At 44.8% G+C, this 25886-nt stretch overlaps 1 protein-coding gene across 5 annotated transcripts in view; it reads right to left on the bottom strand.

Annotated features, from left to right (window-relative positions):
• Positions 1–25886, bottom strand: part of Msra (methionine sulfoxide reductase A) — a 341517-nt gene that overhangs the window by 66379 nt on the left and 249252 nt on the right. For all 5 annotated transcript variants that reach the window (XM_005373800.2, XM_005373798.2, XM_005373797.2 and 2 more), the window contains one exon: positions 18485–18591. In XM_005373800.2, coding sequence (XP_005373857.1) covers positions 18485–18591 — 107 coding nt within the window. The remainder of the gene's footprint in view (positions 1–18484; positions 18592–25886) is intronic.

Genomic DNA, 25886 nt, shown 5'->3' with positions numbered 1-25886 from the left:
CCATCCTGCTGAACCATGAGAAATTATTTTTGTTCTAAGCCATTATGTTTGGGGCAGCTTGTTATGCAGTGACAGATAACTAATACAATACAGGAAAAGTAAAGTTGTCCATGGTAGTCAGTCACAGGTCCAAGAGTGGATCTATTCACACACACAGGGAAGGAGGAGGTCTTGGTGAACTGAGCTATCTCTGACAGGAAACCTGAGATCATGTTCACCCAGGATCACCATAGTGAGCTCAGCTGCTGCATAACTATTTCATTTACTGTGACATGTTCTCACCCTCAGGACAATTGGATATGGCTGGTCTGTGAGTCTGAGGGTAGAAGGAATCAACCACCACTCTATGGACCAACAGCAGACATGGACGGCTGCTGCGATGGGGTAGAGGAAGATGGGGTAGAGGAAGATCAGAGAGATGAAGGCTTTTGCCTCAATCCCACAGCTGTGAGTACAGAGGCGGTAGGAGAATCCAGGTCTTCTCCCTGCTGCATCTTTTGGGTGAGCCATGCTACCTCCCTGGTAAGAGGAGAAACTCCAGTCCTGCAGATTAGAGATAAGGATCACATGTCAATGCTAGGCAAGATGCTGCTCTTCGGGACTACAGAGCATTCTGTCTTCAAAGTGATCTTTGGGTAAACAAGAGCCACAAGCGGTATCTCCCAGAGAGACACTCAGCAAGACAGAGGATGAATCAATTTATTCATTCATTATTGATACCCACATATGTCTGAACAGGATCTGAGCCGGCAGGGCCCATAGAGTGCAGATTATCCCATTTGGCTGGATACACAGAGCTATAGTTATTTATAGGACATTTTTAAATCTGTTTTTTAAATTTGTTATTTGCTGTTTGCTTGTGAGGTCTTCACAATGAAGTATACTGTTTTAATAATATTAAAAATTTGCAGCAGCAATCTCTTGGCCATGGGGGATCCCCCCAAAGAACAAAGTGCTGCATTTATGCTTGTGAAGTAGGGAGAACTGGGTCACCTCCCGTCACTTCGTGCTCCCATGGCCTGATCAGCAGACAATTAAAGAGTGGTTTGGGAATGCAGTTTGCAAATGGATGGTGCTGCAGACGCACATGTTCCACTTTAGCGGGGAAAGGGAGAAAAACATATGCTAGAAGCAAATTTTAATCATCATAAATCAGGCTTCAGTTTACTCAACTGTAATAATACTATTCGTTGGCTCATTATGAAGTTTTGTACCACCTTGAAAACACTGATCACTCCTGCATGACATGTAGCATGGATTGTTGGGTCTGACATGTAACTAATTATGTCCCATGTCAGCTCTGCCCTCCGCTTATTGGGAAAGCAGACAGGGAGGCGTTTGCCACCAGTCGGTCCTCTGCTGTATGGCTGAGCCAGCTAGGGAACCATTGAGACAGTGAAGGGGGGAAAGCTGGTAATAATTTCTAGGAGTAGTGATTGTCATTGTATTGCTCCAGGGTTAACTGAGACACTCCAGGTGTTTGTGTGTGTGTGTGTGTGTGGTGCTTGTGCAAGGCGCCAGGCCCTTTCCACATGTTATCTTCTTTGATTTTCCCAGGAAGGCTATCAGGCAGATATTTGCTATTAGCTGAATTTTATATACGAGGAAGTTGAAGCCAGAGAAGTTCATCATACAGTGGAGCTGGGATTAGAACGGAGCTATCTTTCCCACAGGCTGTGTCCTGAGCCACTAAATGATGACCTGGGGACAAGCCCAGTGGGCGCAAGTGCTAGGCTATCAGTTTGGCTTGGCACTGGAGCTGTGTGAACTTGATGGCCTTGGGGGCTCAGGTTCCTGTCTGTAACCTGGGGAGCTGGGTGGGGTTCAGGTTTTCTCTAGGATCCTTTCTGTGGATGGTTCAATGATTTCCGCCTTGACCCTGAGCTTCTCTGTTAGACAGAACAACGTGGTGGGTAGAACCTGTGCATCTGACAGGCCAGCGGGCCTCAGGGACCTCTGGGGCCCCACAAGATCTTTTCTGGGGTCTGCAATGTCCAAATTATCTCCTGATAATACTACAATATATTTCCTCCTACACCCTAGTAATGAGCGTAGGTGGAGCTGGCCGGAGGCCACAGGAGTGCGAGGACATCATCACTGCAGTGTGCACTTGGGTTTCGGAAACCTTCCATCAGTTTGTCCACGGTAAATACCAAACACAAGTGTGCTGAGGTTCCTCAACAGCTGAAGAGGTCCTGAGGCCCGAGAAGCTCGAGAACCCCAGATCAAGGTCATACCTGCAAGACGATGGAAGCCAAAGGGCCAAAAGTCTCCAACCCTGGCAAACCGAAGGTAAGAACAGAAAGACTGGCGCCTTCATTTAGCTTCTGCACAGCGATCGCTAAGCAGATGCTTTAACACAGGCACTGGACGGATCCAGCTGTCACACGCAGTGCAGGAAGAAGGCAGCAGGAACAGGCTCGGTGCTGAGGACCTATGGCCAACTCCCCGCTAAAGTCCTCAACTGTGGCCAACAGCCCAACCCCTAGGCACGGCTTGTGTCAGAGGAGGACATCTTCCTCACCAACAGCGAGTGCTTCAGGCCAACTCCCTCAGCAAGTCATTTGCCTCTCGCTTTCCAATCACTGATAGACCCGAGCACTTCAGTATAAATGGATAGTATGCTGGTGTGGAAAGAGCGTGTGGTGGGGGACGAGACATCCAGCACTGGGCAAGACAACTGAAACGGCAGACCCAGGGCTTGGCACATGTGAACTCCTTCATTCTACACAGCACTCCTCTGAGGCACATGTGATTACACCCATTTTAGAGATGACAAAACTGAGGCTCAGGGTTTATGTTACTTATTCAGGCTCAGATAGGTAACTTGTGTGATGCCGAAGACTAAGGACTAGGCCACTACTCTGAGGTTCCCAAACTGAATTCTGCACCAAAATCATTTGGGGAGTTTTAAAAATGTCCCCTCCCTTGACCTCATTCCTGAAGAGTCTCATTCTGTGGGTGTGCGTGGTGCTGTGGAATCTACAGAGCCCTACAAATAGCCTCAACTCTGGTTTGGTTAGAAACCTCATCCCATCCATGGAGACGTTCCCCACCAACACTCCTGGGTGGCTTCCTTCTCGGGGCCATGTTTCTTCTTGAGGGAATAATGTTTCAATCACCTCATGAGAGTTGCTGTTTAAGTGAAGACAGGTAGAAGACAGGCGAACAGAGAAACTGATGCAAAACCCGTTTCCCAGCTCCAGTGGCTGCCCACACGCGTTAGGTCTTGATCCTATGCACAGGCTTCTTCAGCGCCACTCCCCCAACCCTGCGCACAGGTGCTCGGTAAACACTCTGCGAACTGAAAGGAATCACGCCCTGCTTGCAACTCTGTCAAGTAGGTACAGTACTTCCCAATCTGTTGGCTCATAGGCTTGCTGCAGGAGATGCAGCTGGGATGCATTTCCTGACTGCCAAGTGCAGCTCAGTAAGTGGGCCTGCTGAGCTGGAGAGGGCCCGACACTCTGGGTGGGCTCAGGAGAGCAGAGAGCTGCCTAGGCCCTGCTGGAAGCAGGCCACTGTGGTGCTCTGCCTCTGGTGGCCACAGACTCTGTGTCATCTCTTCGGCAGCATCCCTGGCCGCTCGCACTCTCAGGCCACATGGGACAGGAAGTGTGAGGCTCATGACTGCCGTGGAGCTAGGACCACACAGGGAGCCACTGAACTTGAAGGAGGGGGAAAACCGAAGCCTGGGTGGGGAGGGTCTGCAAAGAACACAAGAGGGCTCCTCAGAGTTCCCCTGCCTTCTCCTCCATTGTCAGGCAATGCAGGAGTGAAATTTCTGTTGCTTTACAGAGGAAACACCCACATACAGAAGCTTGAATGTGAGGAACAGGACACTGGACCCATTTTATGTGTGTTGTCTACGCTGACTTTCAACAGATCCTGCACAAACGTGGTGTGTAAAGGACCTGAGTGGGAAATTATGGTAATTTATAATACCAGCTCAATTCACAGGTGAGTCCCTTCTGGAGAGAGCTGTTCATCCAGTGGAGCTGCAGAAAGGCACTTGCCTCCATGTGTGGTCATGGGAGAATTTCATAAACTACCTTACTCACATGCAGTCTCCTGCTGAGTGTCCGCAAGTTATGCCTTACACTGAGGGCTGGAGAAGCCAGGGGCCCCTTTGACAATTTTGGTGACACAGAGAAGATCAGCTACATTTTATCTCAGCCACCTTCAGCTTCATCTCTGCTAGAAAGTCACCTTGGCTCATGAGAACAAAGTAATAACTGCAGTGAATGAAAAATAGGAGAGAATAAAATGTGGGATCTTTCCTCGGTTAGAAAATGCAGTTCGGCAAGGATTAGGAACTTGCCGATCCTCTGCCCCCCACAACCCCGGTTCTGCTAGGCCTTGCACTTGGAGAGCATTTTCTAGATTACAACCCTCTGCGCACTGCTAATCTCCCTTGATCCTCCCAAGAGCCCACAGTGTCACAAGCAAGGGCAAGGGTTACCAGCTCAGTTTTATAGAGTAGGAAATTATTTTTTAAAAAAGAAGGTGTGAGTCACCGAAGCATCACACAAGTTCCTCAGAGGTGTGGGGGGCTTTTGTCACACAGGCAGCACTTCTCGGACCGCTCCCTGGGGTTTTCTCGACCCTAAGATACTGCGTATTTCCCACCAGGATGCAAGTATTCCTGACCCCTTTTACGTGGGCTCCCACTTCTTCCTCTAGCCCTACTTTTCAGGCTCCTTTTCAAACCCAGGAGCATGCAGTGGCTCCCCTATTGGGTCCTACTCCTGTCTGAGCCCTCACACATCCTGTTTGCTTTTTCTACTACAGAAGTGTGCTCCATTTCTGCTGCTACTCCTTGACTGACCCTTCGTTTTATTTCACTTATCTTCCATCAGCTTCCCTAGCCTCTGATTGGCCAGGCCACCTAATTTACCTCTCTTGCTTCTGAGTCTCATTAGTCCTTACCAGAAACACAAAACACAAGGCCTGCTGTCATGGCGGACGGCACCTGTGTGGGGGCCACTCTCCACAATGACTTAGCAGACAGCAGACAGGGCACCTTGAGGTGTAGGAATGAAGCTTGAATAACCCACTCCTGAAGGCAGCTGCTCCTGGGCAAGCGGAGTAGAGGGTACAGTGAGTCTCAGTGTGGCTGGGGAGTGGGGGCTGGAGAAAGGGAGTGGGTAGAAGGCTCAGGATAGAAAGTCATGAGCCAGATGACACTATCGGGGAAAATTTGACAGTATCATAACCACAAAAGGTAACCACCCTCCAGAAGCAGAGGGAACATGGATCAACACATACCAGACATGATGTGGCTCTGTGGCCAGAGAGCAGGCAGCCTTTTTGCACACATCTCAAATGAGACCTTGGCTGACGGAGCGGATGGCTCACCAGGGGCAGCGAGCTTCATTTTGAGAAGGTATGGCTCTCGCAAAGGGGTTGGAGGTTTACCTTTTACATAGGCAACTAACTGGGAAGCCTGTCCTACACCCCAGCAAGGTCAGCTCGCTCTTGGTTTTGGTGTCTGTACTCTGTTTTCTTAGCTGTGCCCTGGAACGGTGACCAAGGTCTGACTCAGCCCTGCTCCAGAGAAAGGAAACTATATGGAGAAGGGTTTCTATGCCTGCTGTTAGCAAGATGTTGATTCCTATTTCACTTCAGATTCTGCTGAAAGTGTGCAACATTAGGAGTCTAAGGAATAAGTTACTTATAAAGGCTTTTCAATTACACCACAAAAGGCTGAACCCCGTAAGGGCTCCCCACCGAAAAAAAAACATGTTGCCTTTTCCACCTCAGCTGTGCAGGTCATTTCTGCTAGGCCTTGGGTTTGCTCTGTGACACAAGAGGACGATGTGATAGATACACACATGTACCAGTTTCCCAAGATGAATGTAATTATTATGTATTGCAAACATACCAATAAAAAGGGGCAAAATAATCACGTGCCAATTTTCACTGATAATTTCATAAGGCAGCCAAATAGGAATAGTTATATATAATATAGTATAATATAGATAATGTATAGGCTGTGAGGATTGAGGACTCTGGGTGGAGCAGGTGATAGCCCCCCCATCATTCATCAGCAGGGACCTCAAGTCTCCAAGAGAAGGGAAGCTGAGGCAGGCAGGTACAGTTCCTCAGGGCAGCTTTCTCATACCTGTCTGGCCGGATGCATGTCTGCAGTCATGGTTCACCGGGCCATGAGGACAAGGCAAGGGCAATCTGCAGCTCTGGAGCCCAACAGTGATTCCAATTGCCTAGGTAAATTCACAGGTGACTCCAACAGGAGAATGATTTTCAAAGTAATCAGGTTCAGGTACGCATTTCACAATGGAACGCTGTCCTCTTTTTGCTTTAGAGAGACTGGGTTATGGCCAAGGTAAAGGGAGTCAGACAGTTTAACTCGGGCACGCACTCTCACCATCCCTGGGCTTCAAGCGGCGCAGAAAGGGTCACTCTGCAGAATTTCAAATCCAAACGCTACAAAGGAAGACAGAGCTCCGAGGAGTTCAAGGTGAAGGGGAAGGCGGCCCACTTTCCCTTGCGCACTCTGCTTTGTCCTTCACACGCTTCCCACTCGAGGGAGAAGCTAATGACACTGACCTCGGCCTCGTCCCGCAGGCCGGGCTCGCTCAGCGGCGGGGGAGGCGGAGCGGTCCCTACGCACTCCACTTCCCACCCCCACGGCGCCGCGCCCGGTGGTCCCGGCCCAGCGCATGGACTGCACCTCTGGGCAGCAGACCGCACCTCGGGGCAAGGAGCGGGCACGCGACCCAGACTCTGAGGCCCTTTTTTTCCTCCTGCGCTCACAGCCAATGGGCAGGCTCGCTCCGCCGGCTGCCATGGCAACGGCAAGTCGGCTCCGCGGTGCCCAGAACAGATGTCACATGGGCCGCTATGGAAGTGGTGGGGGTGGGGAGCGCGGCGGGGGCGCCGGGGGAGGGGCGGCGCCATCGGAGTTAAATGGTCCCACCAGAGGGAGTAAGTCACATTTTGAAGTGAGTGCTGAGCGGTAACATCTATTTTCTTTCTTTTCCCTGTCCTTTAAGCTCTAAACACACATGCACAAACACAAATGTCCTTTCATCTCCGCTGCGGAGGTGCGTGAGGCTCTGCGGCTTTCGTGGCAAACATGAAAGCTCTGATGTCTCCGAGCCGTAAATGAACATCGCCTCCGCGGCAGAGAAGCGAGCAGGCGTTCTGCGGCCATTTAGGATCGGGCCGGGAAGCGCTGTCTGGGTGAGTCGGAGAAGCCCAGAACCACGCGGAGCCGACACAAATCAAGGGGAATTTGAAAGGCAAACTGCTCTGCCTCTGTAGGAAACAACAAACCCCGGTTCAAGCTCTTGCCACTAAAATGAAAGGGTTCCCGAGTCCCCCGCCTCCTCTCGGTGGTTTCTCTGATCATATCATTCCCAAGGCCATTTTATATAGACTAAACCAGGGCAAGCCTTATAAATCTACCTGCTTGAACAACAAAGGCCCTTTGTTGTCTCTAAAATAGATCCCACCGCAGCTGCAATGCTGCATTTAAAATGTTTCCACTGCCTTCCATTTCTCTTTCTCTGAAACTAAAGATTATGTGTATGTATGTAATAAACCTATACATGAACTGATAAGATAAGAGGCGGTATTAGTGGTATTAATGGTAGGCTCTGTGGCTTTTTCTTCTTCCCGCTTGAAGTCATGGGCAGGACCTAAACCCTGTTCCTATTACTGGTCCAGGTGACCCGGGGAGACAAGGGAACACTCACATCCTGGTTCCATGCGTGATGTGCACTGCTTGTGTTGCGGGGTGGGAAAATCAATACCGTTATCCTGTGCATGGGTTTGGTTCATGCGACAAACGTTCCCGGAGTGCCTGCTTTGTGCCAAGTACCGCACGGAGTGTGATGAAGGATGTAAAGCCAGGAAGATTATATGTACGAAGGAGAATTCCAGAAACTTACAATGACTCTGATGAAGTGAGTGTTACAAGCAAAGCATGATGGGAATGTGGAGGCAGTGAGCTCTGAGAAGTGTCTTGGAGTACAGGGAGAGGAAGAGGAAGAATCTGGCACTGACTAAGCACCAGACATGTTACATACGCAGCACCCCATATCCTCCCACACCCTCAGAGGCAACCACTGTTATCCTGCTCAAAAACTCAAGGAAGCCAGGCTTAGAGAGGTTGGTGGCCCAAGGTCATTTCAGCAAGCAAGACCATGGCCATGTTGCCCAAATCATCCTCTCACACCTCCACTGGGGTTTGCCCATCTCCCGACTAGCAGAAGGAGCATGCCTGCAAAGAATGTGTGGGTGCCAGCAGAGTGTGTGGGTGCCATTTCCTGTCTTCACCTAAGCAGAAATGTTTGTGAAATGCTGAGCTTCAAACACTCCCTGCAGTTTTTCTAATACATATTAAGGTAAACACGTAACAATGAAAATGTAATAGATTTACCTGGATACACCCTAAAACCATCTTGTGTGCCACAGGGGGTCTGTGTGTCACACTTAGGAGCCACTGCACTCTCCCATGCTGCCCCTGAAAGGTGAGCAGGAATGTGGCCCACAGAGAATTTGAATTGTTCCCAAACCGCTCTATGTTGGTTAGGGTTATTTTGTGCCTGTACTTTCACTGAAATCAAAATGTCTCCTTAGCATTCACAAGAATGCTTTCTTCTCCCATCCCTCTGGCCAGTAAGCAGAACCCTAGGGTGCTGCGATAAACCTGAATGGAAAGCAGTGAATATAAACGCAAGACTGATTGCCGGGTCATACTCCAGTCTGCACTGCTCCTAGGAGCTGCCACTGCAGAACCAGAGTACCCCCACAACACCGGGCAAGTGTTCTCTGACACCGCCTTGAAGCGTTGCTACCACCAGAGGGCAGTAACACAAACAAGATTTTTCACTTGTGACCCCAAAGTGGATGTAGTTTAATATGTAAAGCCCGTTATTACAATCTTTTCCTCTCCCCACCCCCTATTAATGAACAAATGCCCAGGGGTAATGCAGAGATTTCTAAATACAGTGCAAGAAAGGGCAATCTATACTCATACGCAGGGAGCCTAACACACAGTAATAAGTGGAAATGAAAATAATCACCCAGATGCAACTGAACCATTAGGCTAAAGACCTAGCTGTCTCTATGGCTTCCTACATAGAAGTATAGATGCCTGCCTCCAAGAAGTGGGCATTTTTAAGATATTTATTTCACAAGTTCTTATTTAAAGTTCACAATAATACCCATAATTACAACCTCAACGCTCTAAGAGGGGCCTAAGAGGACTTCTGTCTCTACTGCTGGGCATACCCAAGGAGATTTTTCTCTTTGACTAAGGTAAATGAATAAATTATTCAGGAACTTTCCTTGGGTATTTTCAATCATACCTTCATGCTTTAAACAATAGCACAAATAAAATTTTAAAAAAGATGAAGATTTGTCTAACCCCCAAACCATAAAATAACAACTGACATTTACCTACATCTACCCATGATCTCCCAATGCAAATAAATGTTTTTTTGGTGTCAGGGATAGCAGGAGTCTTTTGGTACTTTTTAAAAATGGATTTTAAACATCATAGCCCAATGAGCACAACAGACCAAGAAGTGATCCTACTAGCGTGCTGCCTACCCATTTCCCTGGGAACAAAGACACAGAAATAACCCTGTCATTTACACGATGGAAAGGAAGACTCCCCGGTCCTGTATTTTAACAAGGCTTTGAAATCTAAGGCTTCCTGAAAAGCTGGACGAAGCCATTGCATACTGCCCTGTCTCTGGAGTCACCCCATCACACCGTGATAGTTGTAAAATGCTGGGCAGACCCCAAGTGCTCTCACACAGTGCGGGCAAACAGGAAATGAAATTCAGAGTCGAATGGCTCTCACCCTTTAAGTATCACATCAGGGCCATCTTGGGAATATGAATGAGCCCCTCTGAGCTCCAGTTTCAAACTCTGACAGATGAAGCCGGGAGGAGCATGGGTCCTGTCCTACCCAATTCGGATGTGGAAGACGTTCAGGATAACAGGGGAGGCAGCAGAACAGCACTGAGCACTGTTTCCATGGATGAACAGCTTCACTGCCCGTGTCTTCTCCCCATTCCAAACAAGGAGTCAGAGCTGCTGAGTGTCAGCCAAGGTCATGGAGGGTGAGGCAGAGCCAGCCCCAGGTGGGTGTTCTGTGCAAGGCACGATTCCTACCACCCCTCAGAGGAGCACACCACAGGAAACAAGGCCACCCCCGAGTCAGCTCATGACCAGTACTGCAGACTGGGGTGCCTCCACCACAGACTCTTTGTCACAGTTCTGGAGCTCAGAGCCCAGGGTCCAGGTGCTACCCGGGCTCTATTCTAAGCCCCTTCCCCTGGCTTGTAGATGGTTGGTTGTGTACTCCCATGACTTCTTTGTATGGGAACAGGAAGGTTTCAAGTTCGTCTGGGGTCTCTTCTCATGAGGATGCTAATCCCTCATGATCTCATCTAACTCTAATCACCCACATCCAAGTATCATCCCGGGGTGGGGGGGGCAACACTGACATTCGTGGGGGGCATATTCACTCCATAATATGCGACCACTGAGTGGGCTTCTTCGTCTGCTCATCTCTCCAGCTCAGGTTGACAAAGATTTGCTGATATCTGCTAAGAGCTGAGCACAGGCCTGGGCACTGAGAGAATGGGAGCCCTCAGAGACCTTACTTAATGCAGGAATGTCAGAATAGTTCCCAGAAATAGGGGATTGTTTATGCAACAGTTTACTGCAACAAATTTCACAAGATATTTCTTCTGATAGCTTTGTTTAAAACAAGAGTAATGCAAGTCTAGAAACTCATCACTGCATAATTAATATTTGATAAGGTGATACATTTATTATTTTCCTGAGGAAGGTGGGGGAGGGTAAGAGAAAAGCACATGTTCAGCCTAAAGACGCTTAGAAGAAACCCAAAGGACCTGTGTGTACCTTGCGAAGGGAAGTCATAAGGTCCAGCTATAGTACAGTGGTTCTAGCATGACCAGAAATGCCTCAAGTGTACTTAAATTCCCTCAGTTGGGTAGGCAGCATTAGAATCATATTCTGTATCAGAAAACTAAAGGAATTCCACTTCAAGTAATATATATTGGGCCACTACTGCACACTAGTAGGTAGATACATAAATAAAGATAAAATCTCATTTAACTTTTAGAACAAACCTATGTGAAAATTTTGTTATCCACACTTAAGTAATTTAAAATGAGGACCAAAGTAGTTCACTCAGAACTCAAAGATAGTAAGTGACTAAGAGATTATTAGTGACTAAGATATTACCAACCATCCAAATGTCATTCTGAACACACACACACGCTTCTCTTCTCTCGAACATTACGGGTCTTTAGGAATTTTTTAAAATTTTATTTTGGTATGCTACTTTAGAATGGCTCTAGATGTCTTCACATTTCAAAGTTAATTCCTGTGTAGAATCACGGTTGACATATATAGGCTATTTGGTAATAAAAACTCTTTGTCCCTGTCACTGTCCCTGTCCCTGCCCCTGTCCCCCCCATCTCTCTGTCTCTCTCTCTCTCTCTCTCTCTTTCTCTCTCTCTCTCCCTCTGTATGCCAGAGAGGGGAAACAGTCAAACCACAATTTCTCATTTGTCAGGGTTTAACTGGAAAGCACATGGAGTCATTGAATATCTGGATATAATCTAAATGGGAAGAAAATTAAATGGTCAATGCTAAACCTTTATTCTAAAAACTGCTAGCCGCAACTCAATCATTATATACTGTTTTTTATCTTTCATTTTGGGTATGTTTCTTTAAAATTACACGGTACTGAGTATATTCAAACACACAGATGATAGATGGTAATTGAAATTTGAGATAAAAGTATACAAAATATTTAAAGATTACATATACACATTAAATATATAAATGGATGCATGGATGGTTGAATGGACAGATGGCTGGGCAGACAGGTGGGTGGGTGGGGATGTAGAGATATGGATGGATAGATGTATGGTGGGTACATGGGTGGGTGGATGGATGGATTCATGAGTGGGTACATGGATGAATAAATGGGTGGGAGGTTGAATGGTTGGATGGGTGGATAGATGAATGGAAGGGTACACAGATGGGTAGACAGATAGAGATTGGCAGGGACAGATTTTGAAACACTGTTTGTATTTGAAATACAGTAGATAATATGGAATTTGCTCTAGAAAAATATTATTCATATTGGAACTTGATATGTTGTAAAATGTCTGCAAAGGAAATCCCTACTTTTCTTCTCTTGTTTAATAAAAGAAATAGAGAAAAGATTGTGCTTTCTATTCATAAAGGTTGCAGAGGTGGAGAAGAGTTAGGTCAGGTGATCAGGAGAAATATCTGTATATTTGTTCATTGTCTGAAATTTCACAGAAAAAGATTTAATTCCTAAATGAGGAAAAGACACATTTTCAGGATGAAAGACTCTCATGTAGACCACCCCCTACCCTCCACAGAGGCCACAGTTCAGGTCAGGATATGCGAAGATTGTGTCAGGAGCCAAGTTGTCCACATCTGATAACCCAACAGCAAATACGTTTGATTATCCCATCTAATTAATGCCAGGAGCAAATAATCCTACCATGAAATTCTTTGAGGAAAAATTTTAAATATGAAAATAAGGTTAGGGGGAGATTACAAAGACTTCCTTGGGAGGTCAGAATACCCTCACATTTTATACAAAATCCTCAGCTTGCCAAATACATGAAGAACTCTCATGTCCTCTGAGCAGAACCCAGCACTTGCCAGGTCAGGAGAACCCATGTGAAGCTCTTTCCCGCCTTGAGATGCAACTTCCTCCTTGGGCCATCCTGCCCTTCTGGCCTGCGTGGAAGCCAGCAAACTTCTTCACCCATCTTTCTTGTGCTCAGGTTGCTGTCGAGCCTGGGATCTGCAGCCCAGTCAACTTTGTAGAAAACCACAGTTTAGATGGAAAATCACTTTTGGTTTCTGGCTCCTCAGCAGTACTGCACATCTAATTAGTTCAACAATTGGTCCCTGTGATAAAATCAGCTAATTTTACGTTCAAATGGCTGCTCTGTGGTAAGCAATCCTGTCACTCTCAACTTCACATATAAAGAAGTTGCTGAAGAAGCTGGTTACTAGGGTCACTGGGGGCAAACTAGTGAGGACTATCAAATTAGTAACCTAAGTCAATGTTATAGCTCGCACACGGGGCCCCACCAGGGTCGGGGTAAAATGAAGTCCCGGAACATAGTGACAGGTCCAGAAATGCCAAACTTTAAGGGGCAAACAGGAAATATAAATGAATTGAATGAGTCATCTGCAGAATTTCTCTGCTCTTAGAAATAAATCTAGTGTTTTACACAAGATTACAGCGTTCTAGACCCTAAGCTGTTAGTGTTCAGAAATGACTCCCAAGATGAAATGCCTCTGTTGTTTCAGGAATTTGTTCAAGGTGACCCTAAACATAAAACACAGGAAAGCCAGCCTGGGGGTCACCTGTCCGCTCCCCTTTTGTCGCTGTGAAGGTGGTGGGCGAGAGCCCAGAGTCTGGGTCCATTAGCAACCAGGACTTCTTAAGGTAAATGTAAAAGAAAAGATTGATTCCTTTATAGTATAATGGCTAATTATATCATTTTCACAAGCAAATTATTGGTTTATTCACCCCCCCCTTTGGTATATATTTTATCAATTATATCAATAGAATGAACAGTTAGGAATTCATGAGCTTCAAAGCAAGAAACAAGATCTTAGAAACATGTGCATGCATATAATTTTATATAGGTACAGAGATGTACATACCTACATCCAAGCACATTCACTATATCTATGTACGGAGATGAAGACCCTTGAAGATTTATAAATGACCTTATTTAGTGAACTGTCTCAAGCAGTAATTAGCATTTAGTAAGTGTTCTTTGGCTGTTATTATTGCTGCTGTTATTGCATAGCGACACAGGCACTGTCCATCACAGACTTCTATGAACTGGTTAGAGAAAACCATCTACTGGATGACTCCATGGGAGCAGCAGGATGCCCTACTGAGAGTGACCTCGCCCTCTTCTTCTGCTCCAGCAAGAACACTAGAGAGCTACTCAGTCCTGGAGGCAGCCTTGAGCCCTTGCAGACTCGGTATTCCTAACTTGGGGCCGGAGGTGGGTGTGGAGAAGGACCCTTCATAGAGATGGCATCAGATGCTGCTGACACACACCTCACCTCAGATCCTTGTGGCCTCAGCTGCCTCTCACTCTATGACAGTGGCTGCGCCCCATTCTGCATGGCTTCTCATTAGTTTTGTGCAGCTGCCCGCCTGGCCAGTGCCTTACCCCATCCCCAGGGCACATGCATGCTGTCCCGAGCCAGCAGTGCAGAGTGCACCCTGGTCGATGGCGTCCACCAGAAGTATGTTTCCTTTCCTTCCCTGGAAGGGCTGATGATTTCAAAGGCTCAGACTACCTGTTAGGACAGCAGAGGCCAATGTATACCAGGCCTCCCTCCTCTTCTCCTCCACTCCCCATCCCTTGCTCCAGCTGCCTGGCACCACACACCCCAGCTGGTCCTTGCACATGAGCTGCAGACTTGGGCTTAGCCTTCTGTGGGTCTCAGCCTAAGAAAAAATCACAGTGGTCACCCAGGTACAGATGCGTGGCTAACCCTACTACCTACACAGTGAGATACTTACAAAGAGGAAAATGACCTTTGTCTCCAGAAAGGAAAAGGTGAGTGGAGATCCTAGCATAGCACCTTTGCAGGGCATGAGGACCTATGCTCCCCACAGTTCGGTGCTCCAGGAAGAAGCTGTGGTGAAGGTGAAAGGTCTGCAGTTCTGCAACTGGTCTGTTGCAGAACTGCAGACCTTCCATTCAGGGAGCCAAACTGTCATGGCCTCAGCCCTTTCATGGTGTACATGTGTGTGCACACCCATGCACGTGCATGCATACACTCACCCCTTTCTGGGCTAATGCTTTCTAATATGCTAGGCACCAGCCACATGTGGCTATTTAATATATGTATTGATTAAAAGAATATTTTCAGCTCCTTAGCTACATCCATCACATTTCAACTGCTCAGAAGCCACATGTGACTAGAGGCCACTCTGCCAGATAGCATGGAAAAGACAAGTGCCATCGTGGCACAAGGTGGGCTGGTACTGGGAGGGCAGGTTGACAGGAAAGACTCTGAGTTGTAACTAATTAGAACGGAAATACTGGGCTTGTTACCCATCTCTCAGTGCCAATTTTATTGGCAATTTTATTTATGTGATAGAATAAAAAATATGTAGCAGTTTGTTCTCTGAGTGAGTGAGAAAGAAATTTTTGTGGTTATATGAGGAGCAAGACTATCTTGCAGAGGAGTCCTCAGTCCTTATTTTTCGAAAATAGATTCTAATTTTAAAGCCAAGCCAAATAACTCTCTCCATGTGCTAACATGTAGAACATCCAAAAACCATTCAGTTAGAGCAACTGTCTAGAATATAAGATTAAAATTTCAAAAATGTACAAAATAATGGAGAAATGAATAAAACAATTAATTGTTTAATGCCCAAATTTTATTTCGGATGGACATTGGTTATCTAAAACCAACTCAGTTTCAATCCAAAGCTAAGCATAACAAACTAGATGGGGGTAGAAACTGGAAAATAACGTATAAATCTCTTCACCATCACATGGAGCTTAAAATTTTCGCTGTGAACTCTAAAATGTCACCTCATTTTGAGGTATTCTCAGGGTCAGCTAATATCCATCGAGAGTCTCTTGATATCATTGATAGTAACCTCCAAGGGCTAAGAATCATTACATTAGGCAATTTATTTATAGCATGACTCATGTCTCACTTTTGGCATTAATTACAACCATTGCCTGTATAATTAAATATATTAAAATTAAACCAAATACACCTATTTTTAAAGTTCTTGCTTGGGGTTGATTGGTTCTCCAAAGTGCCTAACATGCCTGGTGTAGCATCCCTTCCCATTTCTCAAATGTCCATGGTCCTCAGATCCTAGGCCCTCGTAACTCATCAATTTCCATAAGTGGTCTTATCAGCAAATAGGCCTCCATTTAGCAAACATGTTGATAGCTCTCAATAATAATAATAGAGGCTCCCATTTATTGAGCACTTACTATGTGGTATGCCCTGTGCTTCACAAGCATTGACCCAGTTAAAACAACAGCTCTCTAGGAATAAGCAACCCATGCTTCCTCCCAGCAACCACTACCATGGGTGCCTCACTCCACATTTTTAAAATTGAACTTACCTTTCCACATGTCTGCCTCTCCTTCTTCATACTTTTGTTCAGAATATCACTGGCTGGAAACCAACAAGTAACTGTGGATCTCTCCCTCTCAGTGACCTTCAGCTTCCAGTTCAGTTCCAAGTTCTGTGAAGTTTACTTCCTAACTTCCCTTCACTCTGTCCCTACATCCACCATCCTAGACAGCACTCTCAGGATTTCTGCCCTGGAGTCCTGCATACCTTCCTGCCTCATCTCCTTCTATCTAGACCTATTTCTCTTTACTTCCACTTATTCTATGAATAATTATTTTCCTGTGTTTGAACATTTGAAAGATGAGATAATCTCCTTCAGTCTCATAGGTCTGCCTGAGTTAAATAAAATATATGGTTTTTAAGTGTCAAGCACATGATAAACCACACAGATGACACATGAATTAGGACAGTCGACAGTAGGAGCATAACCACCACCACATATGCCTGGGAAAGCCCACTCTTGTCAGAAAATCATAATGAAAAACAATAGGAGAGATTTTGAGGAGAAACTTTTAGAACTTTTATAGGCAAAAGTTGTTTGGGATAAAAATATAAAGATACTCAAATTATTCCCAAACTGAGCAGTTTATTTATTTATTTATTTCACTATCAGGAATCAAACTCAGGACCTCACACTTGCCAGGTAGGCGCTGTGCAGCTGAGCTACACCCCAGGCCCTTATGCAGTTTAAAATAACATGCATTTATTATCTCACAGTTTCTTTTTTTGTTTGTTTGTTTTTTGTTTTTTGTTTTTTCTCCGGTACCGGGAACCGAACTCACGACCTTGCGCTTGCCAGGCAGGCACTTTTGCCGCTGAGCTAAATCCCCAGCCCCTATCTCACAGTTTCTGTTGTATGGCTCACTAGTGCCCAGGCTCAAGGTCTTTCATGACACTGCAGTCAGATAGCACACTAGTACTGCAGTCTCATCTGAAGGTTGGATGAGGCTGACGGGCTCCCTGCTTGTTCATGCGGTCTTGGCAGGCCTTGGTCCCCTGCTCTGGGAGCCCCTACATAGGGCTGCCACACAACACGGTGGCTAGCTACCCAGGGTGATGAGAGAGAGAGAGAGATCCCAAGATACAAACCACAGTCTTAACAACCTGACCTCAGGAGTGACATCCCACCACTTCTGTCACTAAATCCAGCCCACACTCCACACTCCAGCAGAGGAGACTAAATGCTTGGATCTGCACTCTGGGCCTATTACCACTGTCAACCAGGGAGAGATCACAGCTGTGGGGTGGGAACATCGGGCTCTGTCTCTCTCAGCATCCGTCTCAGCCCAGTCTGCTTGTAAGAGTCAAGCTGACCATGCATCCCATGCCTGGTACCTGCTCACCAGTAGACAGGCTCTGGTCCCTTTCACCTGTTCTAAAATCAGTATTACAGTAGCTACTGACTGTATTGTTAAATGTGAATCTGCGTCAGACAATGTAAGGATAACTAAAATTTAAGCCTTATCATTAAGTTCTACTATTTAAAGCAATTCAGGTTGTTTTTAAAAGAATTAAATCCCTATTGGAGGAAGTTTTTAAAATATTATATAAGTTAATAGTAAAAATAATTATTTTATGATGTAAAGTACATATTTCTGAGAAGTATTTTTATTGTAATTCTGAGAAGTATTTTATTGTTACTGGCAAGTGAGCACTACGGGTTGAATTGTGTCTCCCAAGAAAAATATGTTGGGGTCCTAACCTCCCACAATGTGACCTTGTTCTTAGACAGGGTCTGTACAAGTAATCAAGTTAAATGAGGTCATTAGGGTTCATCCTAATCCAGTAGGACCATAGTCCTTAAAAATGGGAAATTGGGACACAGAAACAGACACACATAAAATGTGAATATACATGGGAGAAGGTGGCCATCTTCCTCACAGCCCACAACTCCCTTTCAGACCTCCGGCCTCCACAACCCTGAGACAATAAATGTCTATTGGTTAAACAAAGTGAGAGTCAGATAAAGAGAAAGAGGGAGAGAGAGAGAGAGATAGGGAGGAGAGAGAGAGGGAGATGGAGAGGGAGAAGATGAACAGAAACTCTATTTCAACAAGCACCAACTCATCTGGAGGAGCTGATTTAAAGAGAATTATACAAGGCCCTGCTCTGAAGACCTCACTGTGTCCATTTCTTGGATAAAACAGCTCCACTCCAAGAGACCAGCACTAATGCTAGGAAATGTGCAAGGGAACACAGTTCCAGGCAGGAGAAGCAAACCACCCTATTCTGTGGGGACTGACCTCTGTCCCCACAGCCACACAGGTGACGGGTGCCCTACCTTCTGGTAGTCCTCCTTGGACTGCAGGGCCGCCTGCATCTGCGCAGCGCACGTGGGGTAGATGGCTGAGCGGTACTGGGTGCCGTGGTCGTTGCCCTGGCGCATGCCTGCAGTGCAGGAGAGAGAGCATTAGGGGGTGAGGGGCAGGAGCATGGTGCCCACGTGGGCAGGCACGGAGCTATGGCAATACTTCTCATGTGGCTTTGTGACTGATATCTTATGTGCTTGCTTTCATCTTATCTCCACTTCTTAAAAATAAGCATGAAACATGATCAGTTTTGTTTTGTCTGTTTTAGTTATAACAAATATCTTGAATTGAGGTAAATGGATCACAGGTCCTCAATCATGCCAGATGCTCCATAAGTAAAAATTTTTATATGCAAATATTTAAACAATAATCTATCTCTGCATAACTTATAAAGCACTACAGTACATGTTACTTCCTTGGATCCTAATGAGACAATCTCTGTGGAAGGAATCATATTTCCCTCACGTGGCAGATAAGGAAATGGGATAATGTTGGTACACGTAGCTGCTTGTACACCTGTGACAAAGGTCATACACCTGGGCAAACAAAACTTGGACTTATTGTGAGCAAGCACAATCTCCAACCTGTCACAGCAGCTTAAGCAGGGTCACGGTTTGTTTCTGACTGACGGTGTAGCCCCTAAGGGAAGCAGCCATAGGCGCATGATGCCCTTCACCCCACCCCACTGCAGGGTATATATTCGGGACACCCCCAGAACACTCTGGACACCACTTTCAAGAGGAGTAACACTGTGGACACTGTCCACAGCTCTGCCTTTCTGTACTTTTTCTTTATTTTTCTTTCAGTACTAAGGATTGACTGAAACCAGGCTCTTCACACTGAACTACATGCCCAGTCCTTTCTTAATTTTTTTATTTTGAGATAACATTGTGCTAAGTTACCAAGTTGCCCTGGCTGGGATCCAATTTTGATCCTCCTGCCTCGTACCAGAATGCTGAGATTACAGGCTTGCACCGCCATGCCTGGCTACACCATTCCTTTTCCATGAAACAAAACTGACAAATCTTCCATTGGAAATATAAGCATTCATCATAAAGTGCAATGTTACCTGGAAACAACAGTCTCACAAATTGGAATCCTTGACCTTTTGGTCTCAATTCTGCCTGGATTTTCTAATGACACAGAAACTTTTTCACATTTAGTACAATGTCCACTTTCTTCATGGTCACTCTGGTCAAACACCTGTCCAGTTAGAAGGGAAGGCAAGAATATGCTAAAGAGAGACACTTAATAGGAAATAGAAAGAAAACATCAGAGCCTTTGTGTACATCCCCTTGGTTGTTCAGTGAGTGGAGAATACTCTCCAGTATATTCAAGAATAACAATGTGATTCTGATTGGGTTGTTCCTCCAAAGTTCATCTTGAGGAGATGGTATAGTATCTTAAACAATAAAACCGTACGCCCACATCCACATCCATGCATGCGTATTGTGCATTTGACTAATTCCATTGCATGGTTTTTGAAATTCAGTAGACAGTTCACTAGGGAAAAATGATTTGATATTCAACAGATTGAAAAATGTACAGGACTACAGATTTTCTGTCCTCATGAATGTTAATACACTGCATTTACAGACATTTAGCATCGCTGGATGCTGGCCCATTCTTTCATCTTCCACTGGTTTGTATTATGAGCCCTAAACAGCAATTCACACCTAGTAAACATGCAAGATGCCTAGGACTTAGAAGTACTGCACCTTGTTTCGGGTATGACTTTCCCATCCCCTGACATTATGCAAACTACTGAGTCTTTCTGCACTTCAAACCTCATTTGTAAATCAAGGATAATAAGGGCCTCACCTATAGGTTTACTATGAGGAATAAATAAGATAGATCCTGGAAAATACTTTGTCAACTGTGAGCTACTATGTGTCAAAAACTTTTATTTTTACAACTTTTATTGATCTGGGAACACTTCAGAACAACTAGTTTGTAATAAAAATAAGACCCAAGCCTATCACCATGCACCAAACTCAAGTCAAAATGGTTCACAGATCTCAATATTAAACCAGAAACACTAAATCTATTGGAAGAGAAAGTAGGTAAAAACCTCGAAGACACAGGGGTAGGCAGAGAGTTCATGAATAAAAACCAAATTGCACGTGAAACACTTGAAAGAATCAACAACTGGGATCTCATCCTACTGAAAAGTTTCTGCACATCTAAAGAAATCACCAGCAGAGTCAAAAGAAAACCCACAAACTTGGAAAAAATTTTAGCTGATTGTCCCTCAGACAAAGGGCTTCTATCTAGAACATATAAAGAATTAAAAAATTTCAGCCCCTCCAAATTCAAAGACCCAATCCAAAAATGGGCAGCTGAGATGAACACACATTTCTCAGACAAGGAGATACAAACGGCAAATAAATATATGAGAAAATGTTCAACATCATTAGTCATTCAAGAAATGCAAATTAAAACAACACTAAGATTCTACCTTATCCCAGTAAGAATGGCTAGCATTAAGAAATCAACCAATAACAAATGCTGGCGAGGCTGTGGAGAAATAGGAACCCTTCTCTACTGCTGGTGGGAATGCAGACTGGTGAAACCACTGTGGAAAACAGTTTGGAGATTCCTCCGAAAACTAGGTTTAGAGGTCCCATTCAACCCAGCTATCCCCCTGCTGGGTATTTTCCCAGAAGATCTAAAAACATCATATCACAGTGATATATGTGCACCTATGTTCATAGCAGCACAATTTGTAATTGATAAAATGTGGAAGCAACCCAAATGTCCATCCACCGAGGATTGGATAAGAAAATTATGGTACTTTCATATAATGGAATATTACACAGCTGTAAAGAAAGATAAACTCGAGGCCTTTATATTTAAATGGTCACAACTAGAAACCATACTCATAAGTGAAATAAATCAAACATACATGTGCAAGCACCACATTGTGTCACTAGTGTAAAACTTGAAAGAGTTAATTTAAACTCGGAGGTATGATAGACACTGTGAAATGATAGGAAACCACTGAAGAGTAAAGGGCTTCTGGGATGTGGGAAAAGAGAAGGGAACGAAGGAGAAATTTTGTATGTATGTATATACAGGATAGATAACATGGTTGTTCCTCTGTCTTCTATTTCTATGCTGAAAGAAACTATCAATGAGTCTTTGGTTGACCAGTATTGCATGTTTATATCTGTTTTCATGAGAAGCCACTTTGAAGATATCAATATGTAATACAACCACCATTGTTAATTCCCTACCACTTTGTTTGTAACTCTGTATTGTCTGTATTGTGCTTGTGATATGTTGTAAAATGTTGTATGTCTGTTAATGTTTCCCTCCTTTTATCTTTAAAATAAAAAAAAATTATATAAGATATCCTAGGAATAGCCCCCTTTTCCTAGCATGATTTATATCTGTCTTTCAGATACACAGCAGATATCACATAGGGAAATCTAAAGAGGGGACCAATATTTGTTTTATGTGGATAGAAATATCTCTTTGAATTTTTAACTATTTATTACATTGCTTAGCAGAATTACCTTCCTACTTAAATTTTAACACTGTTAATCTCCACTCTTGCTCTCCATTTTAATGGAAACCAAACCCAAGGAAGGGAAATGAACTCTGATAAATTCTGCCACTCTGCTTCACCCCACTCATGGGTTTCCCACACATCCTCCCCCTAGGTCTCTGAAGTTTAGGAAATTAGGCCTGTAGGCGTTATCTTGTATCCGTAAATACAAGCTCACTGGGATACACTACTATAGAGGGAAAGATCCATAGCATATTAGAAAGAAACAATCTTAGCATTTATAATGGCTGGAAAGTCCTTCTGCCTGTCTCCCTTCCTTTCCTCAGTCCATCCATTTCAAGCAAAGTATTATATACTGGATTCAGAAACAAAAACAGAGTGTTATTTTTCAACTAGTCAAACTCCTAAGAACAGTAAGGGCAGACAGAGACCACTAAGCATAATCACTGCTACAAGTGTGATGGGGAATCTGTGCAAGCGTTTTCAGAAAGGGGAGTGGGAGAGTCCATGCGGGCTGTGGGAAGGGGCCTAAGTCTGCACAGCTGCATAGAGGAAGCGAGTCTTATCTTGAAGGAGCAGCAGGTGGGAAGGGGATGAAAGCCCCTTCAGGAGGCAGATGAACAAGGTAATGATTAACTGTGGAACAGCACGGTGCCTGGGGGACTTGGAAAAGCAGCAGAAGCTTGCAAAAGCAGGCACCATCATCAGCATCTTTATCAAACCCTGAGGCGCTGCCTCTCAAGAAGGATGAGCCCTTCACTACCAAGCTCAGAGTCCAGATGAGAAAGCTGGTTTGCTAGGAATCCTGAGCATTGAAAAACCAGAGGAGAAAACCAATATCCAGGAGCTTCTGGAAATAGAAGAAGCAGCCTCACCTGCCCGCACCTGGAATTGCAAAATAAATGAAACAGTTGACTCCTGAACAAAGGTATTCATATCATAAAAGCTGTGTGCTCCAAACTATGGAGGCTCCAGAAGAATTAGGTTATAATCTTTGATCTCAGGAAATCACCTGGTGCACAGAGAGGGAAAGGAACAACTATGAGCTTGGCACTGAGCCTCACTGCACTAGGCCTTTGCCAATGCCATACATATCTCTTTAGAATTGTTAAACCCTCTGCGACAAAAAGGAAATTATGGATCAGAGACATGAGGTGACCTGCCTGAGGTCACACAGCAGGTAAATGGATGTCCTATGATTTAAACCTTGATCTATCTGACACCAAAGCCCTTTCTCCTTTCAAAACTGGTTCATAAGATGTTCTATCAAAACAATCAAAGACAGGAGAACAAAGTGCTCCTCTGCATGGTACATCAGGCTGGGAAGGGAACATCATAGCCTCAGGCCAGAAATATAGACAGGCTTGGTATATTCTGCGGACTGTGCAGAGACATGCCTGGGTCCTAACCAGGGGTCTGGGAGGAAAGGAAGCTGGTCAGGTGAGCTGAGGCCACACAGGTATCGCTCTGGTCTCCACAGAGCCAGAACTCTGAGTGCACATGATCACTTATGTTCTCTTTCATACAGACCCAACAAGCACTGCCAAGTTCACCATGCCCTCCATTTGGTTTTGGAAAAACTAAGCAAATAAATTATTTGCAGTATATGGCTGTCTTCGTGTCCCAGGAGAGCAAGCAATGGGCTTGCTGTGGAGGGCAAAGAGAGAGCGGTAGACTCAGAAACAATACCTGTGCTTACCATTCTTCCATAGAGCTTGGAGCTGATTAATGAGGACCAAGCTTTGGGACACTCTTGGCAAGAACTGATCTCTTGGCATCTACCAACTGTTTGAGATTTTTCCACCACCCTTTCCAAAGGAGACTTTACAGGGCCAGACCATCTAGACTGTGCTAAGACTTCTCCTGTCTTGGTGGACCCAGAGAAAGCACTGGAGATCTGAGAGATGCTTACTCTGTAATGAGGCAGAAAGACATATGAGATCCCATCTTCTCAAAGGCACTCCTGAACTGTAGCTCATCTTTGGGTACCAGACCTCTTTTATAGACTCTGGAGATGTGAAAAATATGTTTGAACCAGGATATTTTAAAGGGAAGTTCATGCTATGATTTGTGGTGGTCCCAGGAGTTACCACCTGATGGTGAACTGAACATCAGGGTAAGCAAGGCCAAGATCCTACGGCTCTGAAATCACAACTGCATCTTAGGGAATTTAGAGGAATAATCTCACTAGCAGGACTGTCCTGCTAGCTGCAAATGTAGAGCAACTCCTTTCAGCATGAACTCCACCTTCTTTTCTTCTGTAGACTCTTGCAAAGGAAAACGATGCTGGCCACAGACCACTTCATGAAGCCCAGGACAAGGCATGGGTTTTGTCATGAGAAAATTCTGGATTCTAGTTCCAACCCTGCCATTTACCAGCTGTGTGATCTCAGCCAAGGTACTGACACATCTGACCTTCAGTTTCCTCCTTTGGGAAACAGGAGAAGAATGTGTACCTCACAGGGCCGCCAGGCATCTCTCGTGGGAGCTCACCATGCGTATCTCTCCTGGCCCCTGTGACTTCTCATGCAGAAATTTAAGAAAGGGAACTTTTCTATATACTACTTAAGGATTACAAGATTCCCCAGCCAGCAAAACTCAAAAATCTAGCCCAGTTTGTGAAACTTGCTAGGGATTTATTAAATACAAACCAATAAGCTTGATCTCAATCTCAAAAAATATCTAGAATTTACCAAACAGATAAGAATGCAGAGAAGTGAAATGTGATCACTGAGGAAAAAATATAGATCCATCTAGAACCCATGACTCTCAACCTCTCTGACCTCTCTTCATGAAGGGTTTGGTTAGATTCTTTCACACTCTTAATGAGCTATAATTGACATATAATAGATTATACGTATTTAAAGTGTGCACTCTGATCAGTTCTGAGCTGTGTATATACTATGAAAACATCAGCGCAACACAGAACAAACAGTCCCAAAAGTTTCTGCATGCCCTGTCCCCTATTCCTGGTTCTCACTCCCATGTGCCCAGGCAAACACGGATCTACATTCTGTCATTATAGATTTGTTGTCATGCAAATGAAATAATATAGTATGTACTCCAAAATACTTTGCCCAATGTGATAATATGTATACAACAATATGTATGATAATATGCATGAATCAACAAACAGTTTGTTCCTTTCTGTGACAAGCAGAGTGCCACTGATTGCGCAGACATTTTTTTTTTTGGTACTAGGAATCAAACTCAGGACATTTTACTTGCCAGGCAGGTGCTTGTGCTGCTGAGCTATATCCCTGGGCCCAGACAACAATTTTTTAATGCAGTGACTAATTATTTTATGCATCGATGGACATCTAAGATGCTTATAGCTTTTGGCTATTTCAAATCAAGTTGCTATGGCTATTCCTGCACAATTCTTTTATAGACAAGGTTTTCATTTCTCCTGGATAGATACCTAGACATGGAATGGCTAGTATGTTTACATTCAACTTCCTAAGAAGTTGTCAAACTATTTTCCAAAGTGGGTGTGCCATGTTACATGCTGTCAGAGGGTCTGAGCCGTCCAGTTGTTCTATATCCTTGTGAATTCCACCTCCCCATTGTCCTGCACTCCCAGCCCCTTCTGTTCAACTCAGGGAGACGGTGGACTTCACTTGGGTAACTCTTCTTGCTCATTGGCCTGGAAACATCCTCCAAGAAGTCAGATGGGACAGCTGAGGGACTAGTTTGTGCATTTGGTACCCCATGCCTTGAGGACCTCCCTGCACATCTCTTGTCCAGTGTTTAGGTTGTCTCAGGTGGTGGAGGTGGGTATCAATTCAGTCCCCCTGCTCCTTCTAGATGACAAGAAGTTTTTGGGATAAGTTTTTTCTAAATATTTTCCAGCCGTAGTGTTT

Source organism: Chinchilla lanigera, unplaced genomic scaffold, assembly GCF_000276665.1.
Source record: "Chinchilla lanigera isolate Chin_1 unplaced genomic scaffold, ChiLan1.0 scaffold00002, whole genome shotgun sequence".
NCBI lineage: Eukaryota > Metazoa > Chordata > Mammalia > Rodentia > Chinchillidae > Chinchilla > Chinchilla lanigera.
Note: the sequence above shows the minus strand (reverse complement) of the source record. Positions and strands in the feature narration are given on the sequence as shown.